This window comes from Bos javanicus, chromosome 12 (assembly GCF_032452875.1).
Source record: "Bos javanicus breed banteng chromosome 12, ARS-OSU_banteng_1.0, whole genome shotgun sequence".
In the NCBI taxonomy this organism is placed as follows: domain Eukaryota; kingdom Metazoa; phylum Chordata; class Mammalia; order Artiodactyla; family Bovidae; genus Bos; species Bos javanicus.
Window position 1 is genome coordinate 2,326,344 of NC_083879.1, and position 16,530 is coordinate 2,342,873.

The 16,530-nt window shown below is 44.5% G+C and overlaps 1 protein-coding gene across 6 annotated transcripts in view; it reads left to right on the forward strand.

Moving 5' to 3' along the window:
- The first annotated feature begins 1,970 nt into the window (after positions 1 to 1,970).
- Positions 1,971 to 16,530, forward strand: part of DIAPH3 (diaphanous related formin 3) — a 562,435-nt gene continuing 547,875 nt past the window's right edge. For all 6 annotated transcript variants that reach the window (XR_009739822.1, XM_061434429.1, XM_061434430.1 and 3 more), the window contains exon 1: positions 1,971 to 2,238. Coding sequence is in view for 5 of the 6 variants with exons in the window: in XM_061434429.1 (XP_061290413.1) it covers positions 2,059 to 2,238 (180 nt within the window). In the remaining variant the exon portion in view is untranslated. The remainder of the gene's footprint in view (positions 2,239 to 16,530) is intronic.

Here is a 16,530-nt window from a genome sequence, read left to right on the forward strand (position 1 = left end):
AGTACTCTTGCCTGGAAAATTCCATGGATGGTGGAGCCTGGTAGGCAACAGTCCATGGGATCACAAAGAGTCGGACATGACTGAGCAATTTCACTCATGCAGGTGACACCACCCTTACAGCAGTAAGTGAAGAAGAACTAAAGAAGCTTTTGATGAAAGTTAAAGAGGAGAGTGAAAAATTTGGCTTAAAGCTCAACATTCAGAAAACTAAGATCTATGGCATCCGGTCCATCACTTCATGGCAAATAGATGGGGAAACAGTGGTAACAGGGGTTGACTTTACTTCTGGGGGCTCCAAAATCCGTGCAGATGGTGACTGCAGCTATGAAATTAAAAGACGCATACTCCTTGGAAGGAAAGTTATGACCAACCTAGACAGCATATTAAAAAACAGAGACATTACTTTGCCAACAAAGGTCCGTCTAGTCAAGGCTATGGTTTTTCCAGTAGTCACGTATGGATGTGAGAGTTGGACTATAAAGAAAGCTGAGCACCGAAGAATTGATGCTTTTGAACCGTGGTGCTGAACACCCTTGAGTCCCTTGGACAGCAAGGAGATCAAACCAGTCCATCCTAAAGGAAAGGAGTCCTGAGTGTTCATTGGAAGGACTGATGTTGAAGCTGAAACTCCAATACTTTGGCCACCTAATGTGAAGAGCTGACTCATTGGAAAAGACCCTGATGCTGGGAAAGATTGAAGGCAGGAGGAGAAGGGGACGAGAAAGGATGAGACGGTTGGATGGCATCATGGACTCAACGGACAGGAGTTTGGGTAAACTGGGAGTTGCTGATGGACAGGGAGGCCTGGCGTGCTGTGGTCTATGGCTCACAAAGAGTGACTGAGTGACTAAAGTGAATTGAACTGTACCATTTTTCTAGATTCCACTTATATGCATTTATATACAATGTTTGTTTTTCTTTTCCTGACTTACATCACTGTTTGACAGACTCTAAATCTATCCACATCCCTACGAATAACCCAATTTCATTCCTTTTTAAGGCTGAGTAATATCCCATTGTACCTATGTACTACATTTTCTTTATCCATTCATCAGTAGATGGACATCTAGGTTGTTCCGATGTTCTGACTATGACTCCTCTAGACCTTGCCCCTGCCTGGAACGTCTTTTTGCTGAAAGTCACGCCACTCTTTTCTGTCCTAAGAAAGTCTTTGCATCCTTCCTTTCTTCTTTCCAAATCCTCTCCTTCAGATTTAATACATTTTTTTATTCTCAAGAACTTTTAAATTAACTGCTATAACATTTATGTTATTTCATCTGTGTAAGGATTTGTGAAGCATATTATTAGACTGTGAGCTCCTCTAGGAAGCGCTGTCTAGTTTTTGGTGGCTGCCTCTGCCACCCTTGAGCGGGCTCCCAGCTCTCAACAGGTGCTCAGTCTGTGGAGAAAGCGTGCTCCGGGGCGTCCTGGGAGCTGCGGTCCTCTCCTGCTTAGCGGCCCTTCAAGTACAGATCCCAGAGGAACTACTTTTCCCAGTGGCCGTCACTCCGGGGCCTCCCGAGACGTGCGGAAACGGGAAGCAGATGACTTCGCCTCCAAGCTCTGCTCAAGTGGCTGCGCTGGGCGGGTCCCGCCTGGTTCCCAGGTCAGCCGGAACCCATTCTCCAAATTCCGAACACACCCAGACTAGTCACTTCCCGGTACGCTTTCCACATTTCCAAGGCCGCACCCAGTACCCTTCAACTTCGGCCGCCTGGGACCCCAGAGGCTCAAGCGCCGCAGAGAACGGCGGACCCGCCAATCACGCTTCTTCTTGCCCGGAAGGGGCGGTGCCCAGGGCGCTTCACTCCGAGCGCAGCTTCGGATTGGCTGGGCCCTGGCTCGGCGGCGGCCCCGGATTGGCTGGGCCCAGGTACTCGTCGGCGGCGGGACTTTTCGGATGTGTTGGTGGCGGCCCGGAGGCAGCGGTTGGACTGATCCGGGCAGGCGCCGTCGGCGGCGGGACTAGGGACGCGCGCGCCGCGGACGCCGGGCTCCCGCCAGTGGCTTGCAGAGCTGCGGCCTTCTCCCCCCTCGCCTTCCCGGAGCCGCGGAAGCATGGACCGGCACCGGCCGCGTCTGCGTGCCCAGGCGCAGCGCTCGGCTGTCGGGGCCGCCTACCCTGCGTCCTCCCTGGGCCGCAGCCGCCGGGACAGCGAGGCGCCGCGCCGGAAGGGCCTGCAGCGCCCTCCGGCCCCCCGCGGCCCCGCGGCGCCTGCGGAGAAGCGCCCCAAGTTTGTAAGTTGGGCCTTGGTCCGGGCGGGCTGCGACCCGGTGATAGGTCCCTCGGTTTTCCTCAGCTCCTTTCCTCAGCTCCAGCGTGGCCGACAGCGTGGGCGGGTTCCCTGGGCGTAGCCGTGAGCTACGCTTTATTCTAGATCGTCAAGAGTTGCGGTCTCTAAACGGGTTACGACGGCAGGCCCAGTTCTATTTGGATCCTTTGACAAACACCTGATCACTGCCCCAACTTCCTAAGGCTGTCGTGAGAAGCAGCTTCAAGTATAAGTCCTGATGTCTCTCGTGCACTTTGCATTTTTAAGTTAAACTTTTCCTTTTTCCCATAGCATCTTAGAGTATGAGATATATGGAAGTGATCTTTACTTGATAGGATTGCTTTTTCTGCTTCATGTTTTAATTCCCACGAAGAAGTTTTTAAAAGTAGATTCAGTTCCTTTCAGTTCAGTCGCTCATTCGTGTCCGACTCTTTGCGACCCCATGAATTGCAGCACGCCAGGGCTTCCTGTCCATCACCAACTCCTGGAGTTCACTCAAACATCCATCGAGTCGGTGATGCCATCCAGCCATCTCATCCTCTGTCGTCCCCTTTTCCTCCTGCCACCAATCCCTCCCAGCATCAGAGTCTTTTCCAATGAGTCAACTCTTTATAACTTTACGAATTGAAACGGCTTTTTTTTAAAACTTGGCGGGTCGTGCAGTCACCGCTAAAGAATGTTATGTTTAGCTTGGAAAGAAGTCTGAGTATTTGAAACCTGCTATTCCGGTTGCTTCTCTTACTCACTTTAACGGTCAAAGAAGTGTCGTGATTAGCGCCTTGTAAATCTTTGTATTGGCACTAACTAGTGAAAGAACAGACAGAGAAGATTGTTTTGTTGTCTGTGTAAATAAACCACAAGCAAATTACATAGAGGGTTGATACATTTGGAGTGAGACAGAATTGAAAATTTAATACCCCTCCATTTTACTTAGGAATACAGAAAAACATTTTAGTCGTAGGTGAAATTTTAGAGTACAGCTTGTTCCTTCTGTGAACATTGTTAGAAATATGAGTCAAGATACACAAATTAAGGGATGAAGGCTTGTGGAGGAGGAGTGAGTAGCTACATATAACAGTCAAAAATGATACATGAATAAAACAGAGCAGAGCCGGAGATGTATCAGAATATTGAAAATGAAGGACAACATGGATTAATGATGCAAAATTAAGTATAAAGTTGGCCATCAGTTCAGTTAGTTCAGTTCAGTCGCTCAGTCGTGTCCGACTCTTTGCGACCCCATGGACTGCAGCCTACCAGGCTCCTCCATCCATGGGATTTTCTAGGCAAGAGTACTGGAGTGGCTTGCCATTGACACTGCTTACTTTACTCTTTTTCTTCTCTATTTGGCATTTATGGTATGTGCACCTTTGGACTACGTACACTGACTTGCACCCGTGGTAGAGTGGTCTCTCCCTCTGTGCTTGTTAAATTTTGTATTGATAATTTCAATGCTTAGTCTTAACCTGTCTTCTAGGAGGCCTAACTGGGGAGAGTTTTCTTTGGGCATGATCTGAGTCTATGTCTACCAGGAGCCTGAAAGAGCCATCTCTCCGTTGGATTGGACTCTTAGAGGGCCTGGAGTTCCAGGGTCAACTCTAACTCTCTAGCCTAGGCTCAGTATCCCAGTATCAAGGTTACCTTCTGAGCAGGCGTTCCCAGCCCGCCTGCTTCTCGCTGTTCTCAGTCCCACTTCAATGACACTTGCTAATCGGTTGAAGGGTGATTTTGGACACTACTCCTTCCTCATGAGATCTCAGCAGTGCCCCAAATAGTGATTGTTCTGTCGTTCAGTCTGCTGTACTGCTGGACCTCAAGTCCGTTTTTGGCTTTCTCTTGATTTGGAATGAAGATGCTAGCTAGTCTGAATCCCTCCGGGTCACATAGTCATTAGGTCACCTGGTTGCTTTTGACTGTAACAAGTCATGCAGGTTGGTGATAATGTGCGTGACTGGTGTTTGCAAGCCGCAGAGCTGCAAGCTTGTGTGGAACTGCGGGTAAACTGGCCACTGGCTCCTTAGTGTAAGAAGGTAGGAGCTCTGGTCCCCACTGAATTTCTGTTGTACTTTGAACCTAGATAAAGCAGAAGAGTCCTTGTTTTCTGTTACTTGTACAGTTGTGGGCCTCTAGTTAGTTTTGAATTGTGTATACACGTCTGTACCATAGACCTTCTCCCCATAGATGTATGAAAATACTAGAGATTTGTCTGTTGTAAACATAGGATAGTTTGGCTGCACAATAAATCAGCTTCTTTTGGGCTGCTTGTGAACTCACCCACTTGGTTTCAGCAAGGGATGTGGCAAGCAGCGTGTGTGTGTGTGTGTGTGAGTGTGAGTGTGAGAAGGTCCTGGGGATAGTTACTGGGGACAGCGTGCCACCAGTGGAGGCTGGAAGGACAAGGCAGGAGCCTGGGTGAAGACTTCGTGAAGGTGAAGAGAATTCAGTAGGATCATTAAACTGGTACTTGCCTTAGGTCACACCATTCGTACCTGGACCCAAGTTCTATTTCCCTTCTAGAACAAAACAAAACGGTTTCCTACTCATTGTGAAAATTCTTCAGTGACACTAGGCGTTTAATTCTTACCTCCCATTACTAGAAATGCACAGTAGAGATGGGGACGCTCCCAGATCCAAAGCGAGAGCAGGACGTGTGGCTTCAGGTGGTCTCCATCTCCAGGATGTGGGTCCCCCTTTGAAAGGGGGCCTGTAAATTCTGTGATCCAAGCTGGCAAAGTAGCTCATCTTTTTCAGTTAGGATATCCTTTAAGAGTTCTCAAAGACTTCAGTGTAAATTTCATATCTCATCTTATGGTTTCCATTGTATAGATTGTTATTACAGTATCTAGTTCTGTCATTACAGTATCCTCAGTTTTGAAATGAGAGCTTTTTCACCAGATCCATTAACATCTGTATGTCTACTGTGGTTGATCATTGTTAGTGATAACAGTTAACCATAATGAGCCAAGCACTGTTTTAGGTGTGTCATAGATTTCAGCTCCTGTAATCTGTTTAACAACCCAGTGAGGTAGATACTATGAATTAGCCTTGTTTGCTAGAAGGGGAAACTGAGGTACAGAGGTTAAACTGCCTTTGCTTGCATTGTTGCCTGGGGGCGAAGCTGGGATTTGACTCCAGGGAGGCTGGCTCCAGAGGACACATCCTTAGTCCCTGTCCTGTGTTACTCTCCCATGCTAGTGGGAGTTTTACTCGTTACTGCTGCGTTTTTCAGAGAAGACAATGGCACCCCACTCCAGTACTCTTGCCTGGCAAATCCCATGGATGGAGGAGCCTGGTGGGCTGCAGTCCGTGGGGTCGCTAGGAGTCAGACAGGACTGAGCGACTTCACTTTCACTTTTCACTTTCCTGCATTAGAGAAGGAAATGGCAACCCACTCCAGTGTTCTTGCCTGGAGAATCCCAGGGACGGGGGAGCCTGGTGGGCTGCCGTCTGTGGGGTCTCACAGAGTCGGACATGACTGAAGTGACTTGGCAGCAGCAGCAGCAGCTGTGTTTTTCATTCAGGAACCATTAACACTATTTAGTAATGTCTTTAAGCTATATAGATTTAGTGATTTCCTGATTGTAAGCATGTTGTGAGATGGGAAGAGGTGTTAGGTTGGAGGACTTTTGCTTATTGTACTGGGAACTTGAGAACTGGAATTGGGGTGGGCTTGGTGAGAATCCTGTCTGCCCACCTCATTTCCTTGGGCTTCTTTGGAGGTAGAAGTGGTTGGCTGAATAATGATCCCCCCCCAAAGATTCAGCTCAATTCTGTCCCTCAGTTGTGTCCAACTTTTTGTGACCCCATAGACTGCAGCACGCCAGGCCTTCCTGTCCATCAACTCCCAAAGCTTACTCAAACTCATGTTCATCGAGTCCGTGATGCCATCCAACCATCTCATCCTCTGTCGTCCCCTTCTCTTCCTGCATTCAATCTTTCCCAGCATCAGGGTCTTTTCCAATGAGTCACTTCTTCACATCAGGTGGCCAAAGTATTGGAGCTTCAGGTTTAGCATCAGTCCTTCCAATGAATATTCAGGACTGATTTCCTTTAGGATGGACTGGTTTGATCTCCTTGCTGTCCAAGGGACTCTCAAGGGTCTTTTCCAACACCACAGTTCAAAAGCATCACATCTTAATTTCTGGAGCCTGGTTACCTTATGACAAAAAACGACATTGCATGCATAATTAAGTTTAAAAAAATGGAGATATTCTGCGTTATCTGGGTGGGCCCTACATGCAAACACATTTACTTAGGAGAGGAGGTAAAGGGAGATTTGACTACAGAAAGGAAGAAGGTGAGGTGACTGCAAGGGAGATCCAGTGACACACTAAAGAATGCTGCTGTCATCAGAGGCTGGGAGAGGCAAGGGGCTGCTCCCCATAGAGCTTCCTGGGAGATCGGCCCTCCTGACACCTTGATTTTAGCCCAGTTGAAAACATTTCTGTTGTTTTAAGCCATCAGGTTGTGGTATTAATAATTTGTTACTGCCGCCACAGGAAACTAACGGCAGGTGTGGTTATGAGGTTGACCACATTGAAAGTTGGCTTCACAACTTGTAAGTGTATGCTTTAGGAGAACCATCAGATCATTTAAATCTCTTCTTGTGCTATCATTTATTTTAGATTTGTGATCTGAGTGAAAAGATGACCACAGTTTGGTTTCCTGGAAAGACTAGAACCTTCATTCATCTTGCTGTGCTGTATCTTTCTCATAAAGCGACTATGATAATGATACAGGCGATTTCTGTGTGCTTTTTTTTGAATTAATTTCTTCATTGAGTCCTCAGAAAAGTGATGCTTTCAGTTGTCCTAGATTTGTACTGTCAAGAATTGGAGATTATGTTCTTAGCTGAAGGCTTTAGGCATCTGGATTTTATTCATATCAAAACTCCACCTAACCCAGCAGGCACAGAAACCTATTTAAAGTAAAATCGCTTTATTCAGCCCAGTCTTCTAAGCAGAGTTGTCTTTCGGTATCCACAGGGGATTGGCTCCAGGACCCTCCTTAGATGCTAAAATCCATGGGTGCTCAAGTCCCCTGCATAAAATGGCATAGCATTTGCATATAACCTATGCACAGTGTGTTAGTCGCTTAGTTGTGTCCGACTCTTTGAGACCCCATGGATTATCCTGTGGCAAATTCAAGTTTTGCTTTTTGGAACTTTCTGAAGCTTTTTTCCCCAAATATTTTTGATGTGTGGTTGGTTGACTACTCGGACTTGGAACCTGCAGATAATAGAAGGTTGAATGTAAATTGCTCTGAATCATCTCAGGCTTTCTTTTCTTTCTATCCTTCCAATAGAAAAAAATGTTTACTTTTGTTTGTTAATATGACTTATTAAAAGAAACAAAATATATCCAGTGGCTTTTGGGGAGTATATTAGCTGCTGAAAATAGATGATAGATGGTACATACACTTCTGGATCATGTGGATCTTTGTGAGTAAGAAGGGGTGGGAGCAGGGATGATTGTTTTAGAGAAGGGCTTAATTGCTTTTTTCAAAGACTCATGTCTTTAATTATGAAGCAGCAAACTGACATACATTTATTGCACTGTGAAACCTTGCATCTCATCTAGTCTGTCTTGCAGCAATTGCTTCTGAACAGATGTTACCTGAAACACCTTTGTGCAGTTGGTAGAATGCTAAAATTTGTCATGCTTTTATTATTGTTGTCTTAAATTAACTCTGCTTTATGGCATAACTTTATTGCTGTGTCCTAGAATCTTTATATATTTATTGCCTTATAAATTGGATTTAAAATTGGCTTTTTATATGGAATGTAAATTAACATGTGTATAACTTGTTTATGCTTACAGAATAATACAAGACAAAACTGCTTTGTCTTACACTAATGCAGTTGTCTTTAACTCAGCACATAGTATACTGTCTCCAAACTTGGAATGAAATGAATGCTGCAGAATGTGCTTACCAACACACTCTGCTTGTTTATCGCAGAAACTAATTTGACTTTTAGATCTATAAAATATAGATTAAGCATAACCTTTTACTTCATGGGATATTAAGGATCAAAGCATGAGCTTTCTTTGAACAGGATCTACAAAGGTAACTCTCTCTCAATAGCAGCAGGGTGGCATTAAAACCCCTTAGCGCTGAGAGTAATTTTCGCAAATAGCAAATCACATAATGACTGTTAACTTAGGGGAGAATTTAAGAGATTCAGTAAGTTAAGTTTTGATGCTGGAGTATTCAGAGTACCGTCTAATGAAAACTACTTGGAAATGCTTGCCGTAGATTTTGTTCTTCAAACGATCCACTGCCATCCTTTCTCACAAATTTTCTGTAGAAGAGACATTATGAATAATTTTTCTGGGCAGTGACTTGTATCACTTTTAGGGCTTGGGTTCCCACTGAGTCACTTATTAGCTGTGTGAACTCAGGCGAGTTGTTTAACCTCACTCTGTGCCCGTTTCCTCATGTGTAAAAGGAAGCTGTTGGGAAGATTAGAAATTAAATGTGATGGGTTGTGAGGTACCTGTAACAGCCTTTAGCCTCTATCTAAATATTTACGATTTATAGTTTTGTTGTTGTCATCATTGGTAGTAATAGTAGTAGTGGTAGTACAATTTTTGTGTAGGCTTTAGGGCATTGGGAACATTACAGTGCATATTTGAATAACTTATATTGGGAAATCTTAATTGGGCCATACTTTTTCCTCAGATGAGATGGAAGCATTCTGTTCCCTAGTTTTACCCTGACATTAGCTGACATGCACAGTGATGGAGACTTCTGATTCTTACCACTGAAAGGTCAGAGCAAGTTTCTGAATCCTTGGGAGGGGAATGTTTTTATTTGTAAAACGAGTTTCATGCAACTATGAAACTTGAGTACCAATGAAGCTTACAAAAAGGAACTTGCAAAGGAAACAACCTCAAATTTAGGGAAAAAATTCTTGTGACACTCCATTGTGAATTGAATGATAGTAAAAATAATGTTACTTACATATGTATATATAAAAAGTTAAGTATAAATCTTTATGCTTTTGGCTCTTTTACAAAACAGATTTATATATAAAATCCAAAAGAAAACTATAAAAAACCAATAAAGTTTAAGTTGGTAACACTGATTTACTGTAATTGATGATTTTTGTTGAAATTGCATCCTCATTATTAGATTTAATAGTGGAAAGATGTGTGTGGTTTGCTGGGTTCCTTTTGTCACCTTGGCTCTTGGGGCAGAAGTGGAATTCCAGAGCTGAGGAGGCTCAGCACAGACCGGAACATCCAAAGGTCCAGCTCCACATGGTGGGTGGAGTCCTGTCACCGAACACCTTTGTCCTTCTCATGAGGCCTGGGCTTGAGGCTCTAAAGTGAACAGTCTCACTGGCTCTTCTGGCTGAAGTAGTGAACTCTTGTAATGTGTTTATGATAAAAAAGAGCCATATGTAATTTTTTTTAAGTAAATTATATGAAACTGTTGAAAAAGAGCAGAAAGAATTGGAGCCAAGGCCACCAGACCCTGTATTCATTTTTTCTTAACTTTCTGTAGCTGTAGGTTTATTGTTCCTTGAATAGTGTCATTTTCGAATTATACCGCTTTTTGGACCTGAATTCTTCCAAAGTGTAGGAGTTGTGAAACCTTGGTATGCTGTCCATGTTGTTGGGCCTGCTGACACCATGTTGGTAGTGCACATAAATGCAGGCGTGTTCACCAAAAGTGCCTGAGGGAATGTGGTTGAGAGAGCTTCCCTGGTGGCTCAGCTGGTAAAGAATCCACCTGCAATGTGGGAGACCTGGGTTAGAGCCCTGGGCTGGGAAGATCCCCTGCAGAAGGGAACGGCTACCCATTCCAGTATCCTGGCCTGGAGAATTCCATGGACTGTAGCAGCTTTCACTTTCAGATTGTCCAGGACGTGCTTGGTGGTGATGGTTTAGTCACTAAGTTGTGTCCGACTCTTGTGACCCCGTGGACTGTAGCCCGCCAGACTCCTCTGTCCCTGGGATCTCCCGGGTGAGAATATTGGAGTGGGTTGCCATTTCCTTCTTCACCAGAATGGGCTTGCTTTATTTCTAATGTTTAATATAATCTTAAAAAAATAGAAAGTTTTAAAATTCTGATAGAATTGGAGAGTCTGTAGAAGGGCCCTGCAGACCTCAGTTTGAGGAACTTGGAGATGACTTAAGAAGTTAGGAGAGTCCCCGAACAAGCAAAAGTTTGTCCCTTTGTTTAGTGTTTCATTTTGTGATGAACTAAAAGTGATTAGTAAGTATTTATCAGTAGCGGACCAGAAGTGATTAGTATTTATCAGTAGTGAAAGTAAAGTCGCTCAGTCATGTCCTGACTCTTTGCGACCCCATGGACTGTAGCCTATCAGGCTCCTCAGTTCATGGAATTTTCCAGGCAAGAGTACTGGAGTGGGTTGCCATTTCCTTCTCCAAGGATTGTATATAATGTGCTTTAAAACAGTCTACCTCTAAATGGTTTTCTGAGGGTCAGCATTTCCCTTGCAGTCTTTAAAAAATACATTTTATCTTACAAAAGTGGTACAGAACACCATGTACTGCTCACCAGTGAGCTTCAGAAGTGAAACATCATAAATCCTACTGAAATGTTCATTTCTTCCCCTTCTGTCTGTGTCTCCTTATTATCTTTGCTTTTCATTTCTTTGAAATAAGGGCTTATGTGATTTAAACTTTTTTTCCATTTTAATTTTTTTTGGTGAGGGGGTTTCCAATTTATATATATCTCTTTTTCCCTAAAAATAGACCCACCAGAGCACCTGACCTGCCTCTTGAGAAACCTATATGCAGGTCAGGAAGCAACAGTTAGAACTGGACATGGAACAACAGACTGGTTCCAAATAGGAAAAGGAGTACGTCAAGACTGTATATTGTCACCCCGCTTGTTTAACTTATATGCAGAGTACATCATGAGAAACGCTGGACTGGAGGAAACACAAGCTGGAATCAAGATTGCCGGGAGAAATATCAATAACCTCAGATATGCAGATGACACCACCCTTATGGCAGAAAGTGAAGAGGAACTAAAAAGCCTCTTGATGAAAGTGAAAGTGGAAAGTGAAAAAGTTGGCTTAAAGCTCAACATTCAGAAAACGAAGATCATGGCATCTGGTCCCATCACTTAATGGGAAATAGACTTCCCTGTGTGCTAAGGGCCTTGGGATATTCCCAGATAGCTGTGGTCTGTGTCAGACCTTCAAGGAAAAGATAGCTAAGTAACCTGTCCAAAACTCATCAAAGAAATTATTGCTAATTCTAGGCTATTATAGATGTTAAAAAAAAAAAAAAGAATATGCTTTTTTTGGAGATAATTTTCTGGTGTAGAATTTCTTAAAACTCTCAGTAAGATATTGATATGTGGATTGATCTAATTGTAAGATACATAATGTTACATTTATTTTTCCAATTTATTGTGAGGTATCTTTACAGGATGTGGGGGACTTTTTCCTGTAGTCACTGCATTTTGCTGAGGTAGGCTGTTTATTTGGGTGTCATAAAAATGAAACTTTGTTAACATTCAGTCTTTAAACAGGATTTGCAAATTGGTGGCATTAATTATGGATTGTGCTATGGTATTAAACTGTTGCTGTTTACCAAAACTTTGGATGGAATGCAATTCAAATGACAATTACAATTCATTTCTAATGAAAAATTTGACAGTCTGAGAAATGAACATGAAAAATAGAATGCACATAATTTATATTCAGAAATCCAATGTGACAGTTTCATTTCTTTATAAAAAGTGATGGTTTCCATTAAAACCATGTTCTCACTGCACTCACCTCTCTTCTGAGGGTATTATTTTGCTCTTATTGATATGTTATCTCCAGCCTGCTCTAGTTGCTATGTGCATATGTTTGTAAGCTTTGAAAGTCATTTTCTCTTGGTGGTGCCTGATATAGGCTTAAGCTTATAATGTGAACACTTGGTTAATTGAAAATCTATGCAAAACTGTTCTTGTAATCTTACACCACCTGATTCACTAATCTATTCATGATTAATTTACATTTAAATGTTATCAATATACCTTTAATGTCTATTTTCTTTTCTCTAAAAGATTGCAGTTGGGGGGCGGTGAGGGCATGTAAGTGTGTGCTTAGTCGCTTGGTTGTGTCTGATTCTTTGCGACCTCATGGATTATAGCCCACCAGGCCCCTCTGTCCATGAGATTTTCCAGGCAGGAGTTCCAGAGTGGATTGCCATTTCCTACACGAGAGGATCTTCTTGACCAGGGATTGAATCCATGTCCCCTTTGCAGGTGGATTCATTACCGCTAACACCACCTGGGAGGGCATGCAGAGACACATCTGGGTCATTGGAGGACTGAGCCTGCTGACTCAGGTCCTCCAGAGGCCTGGCAGCGTGGCTTAGAACCTACCTCCCGCCCCTAACCGCTGTGTTAGAGAGGCTAGGGTTATATGTCCTTGGGTGAATTAGCTTCTGTGCCTCAGTTACCCTGTCTGTAAAATGGAATAGATAGTCATAGTATTGTGAGGATTAGTCGAGGTAATGCTTGTTATGATAATAGCTTGGGCACAAAACTAGCAGTTAATACATGACAGCTGTTATTACAGCTCTTTCTGGAATTGCCATGGGATTAGGGTCCGATAAACTCATTGAAAAATAGTGGAAAATTCTGAAAGAGATGGGAATACCAGACCACCTGATCTGCCTCTTGAGAAATTTGTATGCAGGTCAGGAAGCAACAGTTAGAACTGGGCATGGAACAACAGACTGGTTCCAAATAGGAAAAGGAGTACGTCAAGGCTGTATATTGTCACCCTGCTTATTTAACTTATATGCAGAGTACATCATGAGAAACACTGGACTGGAAGAAACACAAGCTGGAATCAAGATTGCTGGGAGAAATATCAATAACCTCAGATACGCATATTACACCACCCTTATGGCAGAAAGTGAAAAGGAACTAAAAAGCCTCTGATGAAAGTGAAAGTGGAGAGTGAAAAAGTTGGCTTAAAGCTCAACATTCAGAAAACGAAGATCATGGCATCTGGTCCCATCACTTCATGGGAAATAGATGGGGAAACAGTGTCAGACTTTATTTTTTGGGGCTCCAAAATCACTGCAGATGGTGACTGCAGCCATGAAATTAAAAGACGCTTACTCCTTGGAAGGAAAGTTATGACCAACCTAGATAGCACATTCAAAAGCAGAGACGTTACTTTGCCAACAAAGGTTCATCTAGTCAAGGCTATGGTTTTTCCTGTGGTCATGTATGGATGTGAGAGTTGGACTGTGAGGAAGGCTGAGTGCTGAAGAATTGATGCTTTTGAACTGTGGTGTTGGAGAAGACTCTTGAGAGTCCCTTGGACTGCAAGGAGATCCAACCAGTCCATTCTGAAGGAGATCAGCCCTGGGATTTCTTTGGAAGGAATGATGCTAAAGCTGAAACTCCAGTACTTTGGCCACCTCATGTGAAGAGTTGACTCATTGGAAAAGACTCTGATGCTGGGAGGGATTGGGGGCAAGAGGAGAAGGGGACGACAGAGGATGAGATGGCTGGATGGCATCACTGACTCGATGGACGTGAGTCTGAGTGAACTCCGGGAGTTGGTGATGGACAGGGAGGCCTGGCGTGCTGTGATTCATGGGGTCGCAAAGAGTTGGACACGACTGAGCGACTGAACTGAACTGAAGTGAAACTAGTTGAAAGTTAAAAATATCATAAGTCAAAAGTGCATGGACCATGCCTTACCTGCTGAACATCATAGCTTAGCTTAGGCTACTTTAAACGTGCTTGGAACATTACGTTGGCTTATAGTCAAGCAAACTCTTCTAGCAGAAAGCCTGTTCTGTGATGAAGTGTTGAATGTCTCTTGTCATGAATTGAACACTGTTCTGAAGGTGGTAGACAGGCTGGTCGTCCTGTCCGGAGCGGTTGCTTCCGCCGTGACCACGTGGCTGACGGGGCTACAGGCGCCTCCCTGCCCAGCATCAGGAGAGGACCCTGTACGTGTTGCTAGCCTAGGAAGGGCCAGAATTTAACATCTGGAGTACAGTGTCTAGTGAGTAAGTATAGGTTTTGCGTCATCGTAAAGTCACCCCTTTCTAGATGGGAGACTGTAGTTGTATTCCTTTGAGTCTTTCCCAGACCCCAGAGTGGGGGAGATATCTGCCTCTGCAGTGTCGGACATCCTGAAGGGCAGGTGACCAGATCTCAGTTACTGACGGCGTCTTGACCTTTCTCCTTCCGCTGCTCACCTCCCTCCACCCTCCTTCCCCCATTCCTGGTGTCCAGGGCCCTGTTCTTGTGTCCAGGGACCCGACCTCAATTCCAGTGGGTACACATAAAGAGCTTGGTCCCTGGATGCATTCTGCTCCTTTCTGTTTCATCTAGACCTTCATCTTCTGCCCTTACCTCTCTTTCTTTCTGTCAGCCTCCTGCTGACAGCATTTGCTCCACACCGTACAGAAGTAACCCAGGACTCTTTTTGAACTAGGATGCCTTCACATTCTTTGCCTCTTCAAACCTGATAGAACATGGAATATCAATAAATAAAAGAGCACTGGCCTCCATGTCCACTTGCTTCCTGTCTCCAAGCCTGGAGCGACCTGACAGGCTCGTGATGGACCCATGCTCTGTGGCCTGGGGGAGACCCCGCCAGCCCTGCAGACTGCACCTTAGACATCGGGACTCTGTGGACCTACTGATTGGCAGGGCCTTCAGCCTGTCGGTCACAGGCATTATCACTGGCACTGCACTTACTCTGCTCTCTGGTGGACTGTACACTCCTTTAATCACTTACCACGGTGCTTTGAAGCAGGACTCTCACGACCCTGGTGTTACGCTTGATGGGACTGAGGTGAGGAGAGAGGTGTGGGCCGTCCCAAGGTGTGGCTGGGGACGGAGCCTGTGGGTGGCACGCAGCCAGATGGGCCAGGGCCCGGGCTTTGAGCTAGCTTTCTGGCTGCTCCTGTTGCTTAGTTGCCCCATTGTGTCTGATTCTTTTTCGACCCCATGGATTGAGATTTTTCCAGGCAAGAATACTGGTGTGGGTTGCCATTTCCTTTCTCCAGGGGATCTTCCTGACCCAGGGATCGAACCCACATCTCCTGCCTATGTCTCCTGCATCTCACGCCTGCATCAGCAGGATTTGACTGCCGAGCCACTGGAAAGCCCCACTTTCTGGTTACATCCTTTTTTACTTCTCTCAGCGTTTGTGTTGAGACTATTCACTCTTTTTACCTTCTCTATGGGTCTGATTCCTTTTTGTTGTTAACAGTTTTTTAAATTGAAAAGGTAACGTATGAACCTCTTAAAAAGCCCAACAGTATAAGAGTTCAGAGTGAAATTCACTGACTCCCTTACATCCCAGTTGAGATTTCCCCACACAGAAACAGTGATGACTTTCATTATTTTCACTTGGATGCTTTACTGATACTCTGTGTGTATATGTAGCTCCCTCTTGGAGCTGCCCCGGGATAGCATTCGTTGAAACTGTCGTAGAGATCGTTTCTCCTGCCTCTCCACACTCAGCCTTGACACCTTCTTCAGAGAGAAGATAAAGGCCATATTGCTTGAACCGGCTTAATTTCCTGCTGTTGCACCAACAATCTATATCTGTAGCTCTTCCTCCTTTCTCCTCCAGTATCTGTAGAAGTGTCAGGTTAACCCTTTGGCCCCTGATCTTGATCCAGTTCCATTGCAAGAGGCTGTTTCACTCTCCACAGGTCCCGTCTTATTAAAATGCTCAGATATCTTCTACCCTGAAAGAAAAAGCAGGAGCAAAACCAAACAGCCTTCCTCTCCCAACTTTCCCATGACCCAGACACCTCTCTGTACCATGCTCTGTTTCCTTCCCTGATAGCCAAATTCTGTGAATTCATTGTTTTCATTTATTCTGTAAATGTTTGAAGGGCACAGTTGGGTACAGTTTGGTCCCTGACTTCAGGAGGCTTGCGCTCAGTCTGGGAGACGGTGGGCAGTATTACCAGGGAACCCATGTTGTGTCATTTTTAAGAACTCAGACTCTGAAGTTAACCTGGGTTTAAGTCCTGGCTCTGAAATTGGTAGTTCTGTGACCTTGGGAAATTACTTTTGTAACTGTTGTTGTTTGTTTATTCATCTATGAGGTGGGAACAGTAGTACCTGAATTACAGTTAGACATGGTGTTTCAATGTTACATTGGGGGTTAACACGTAAGTACTAACAGCTCTCAGCTCATTGCTCCTGTCATGATGGCATTAGCCAAGGGTAGAGAGCGCTCATAAAGGGAGGATTCAGACACCTCCCACAGGCTTCTCAACTTTTGCTT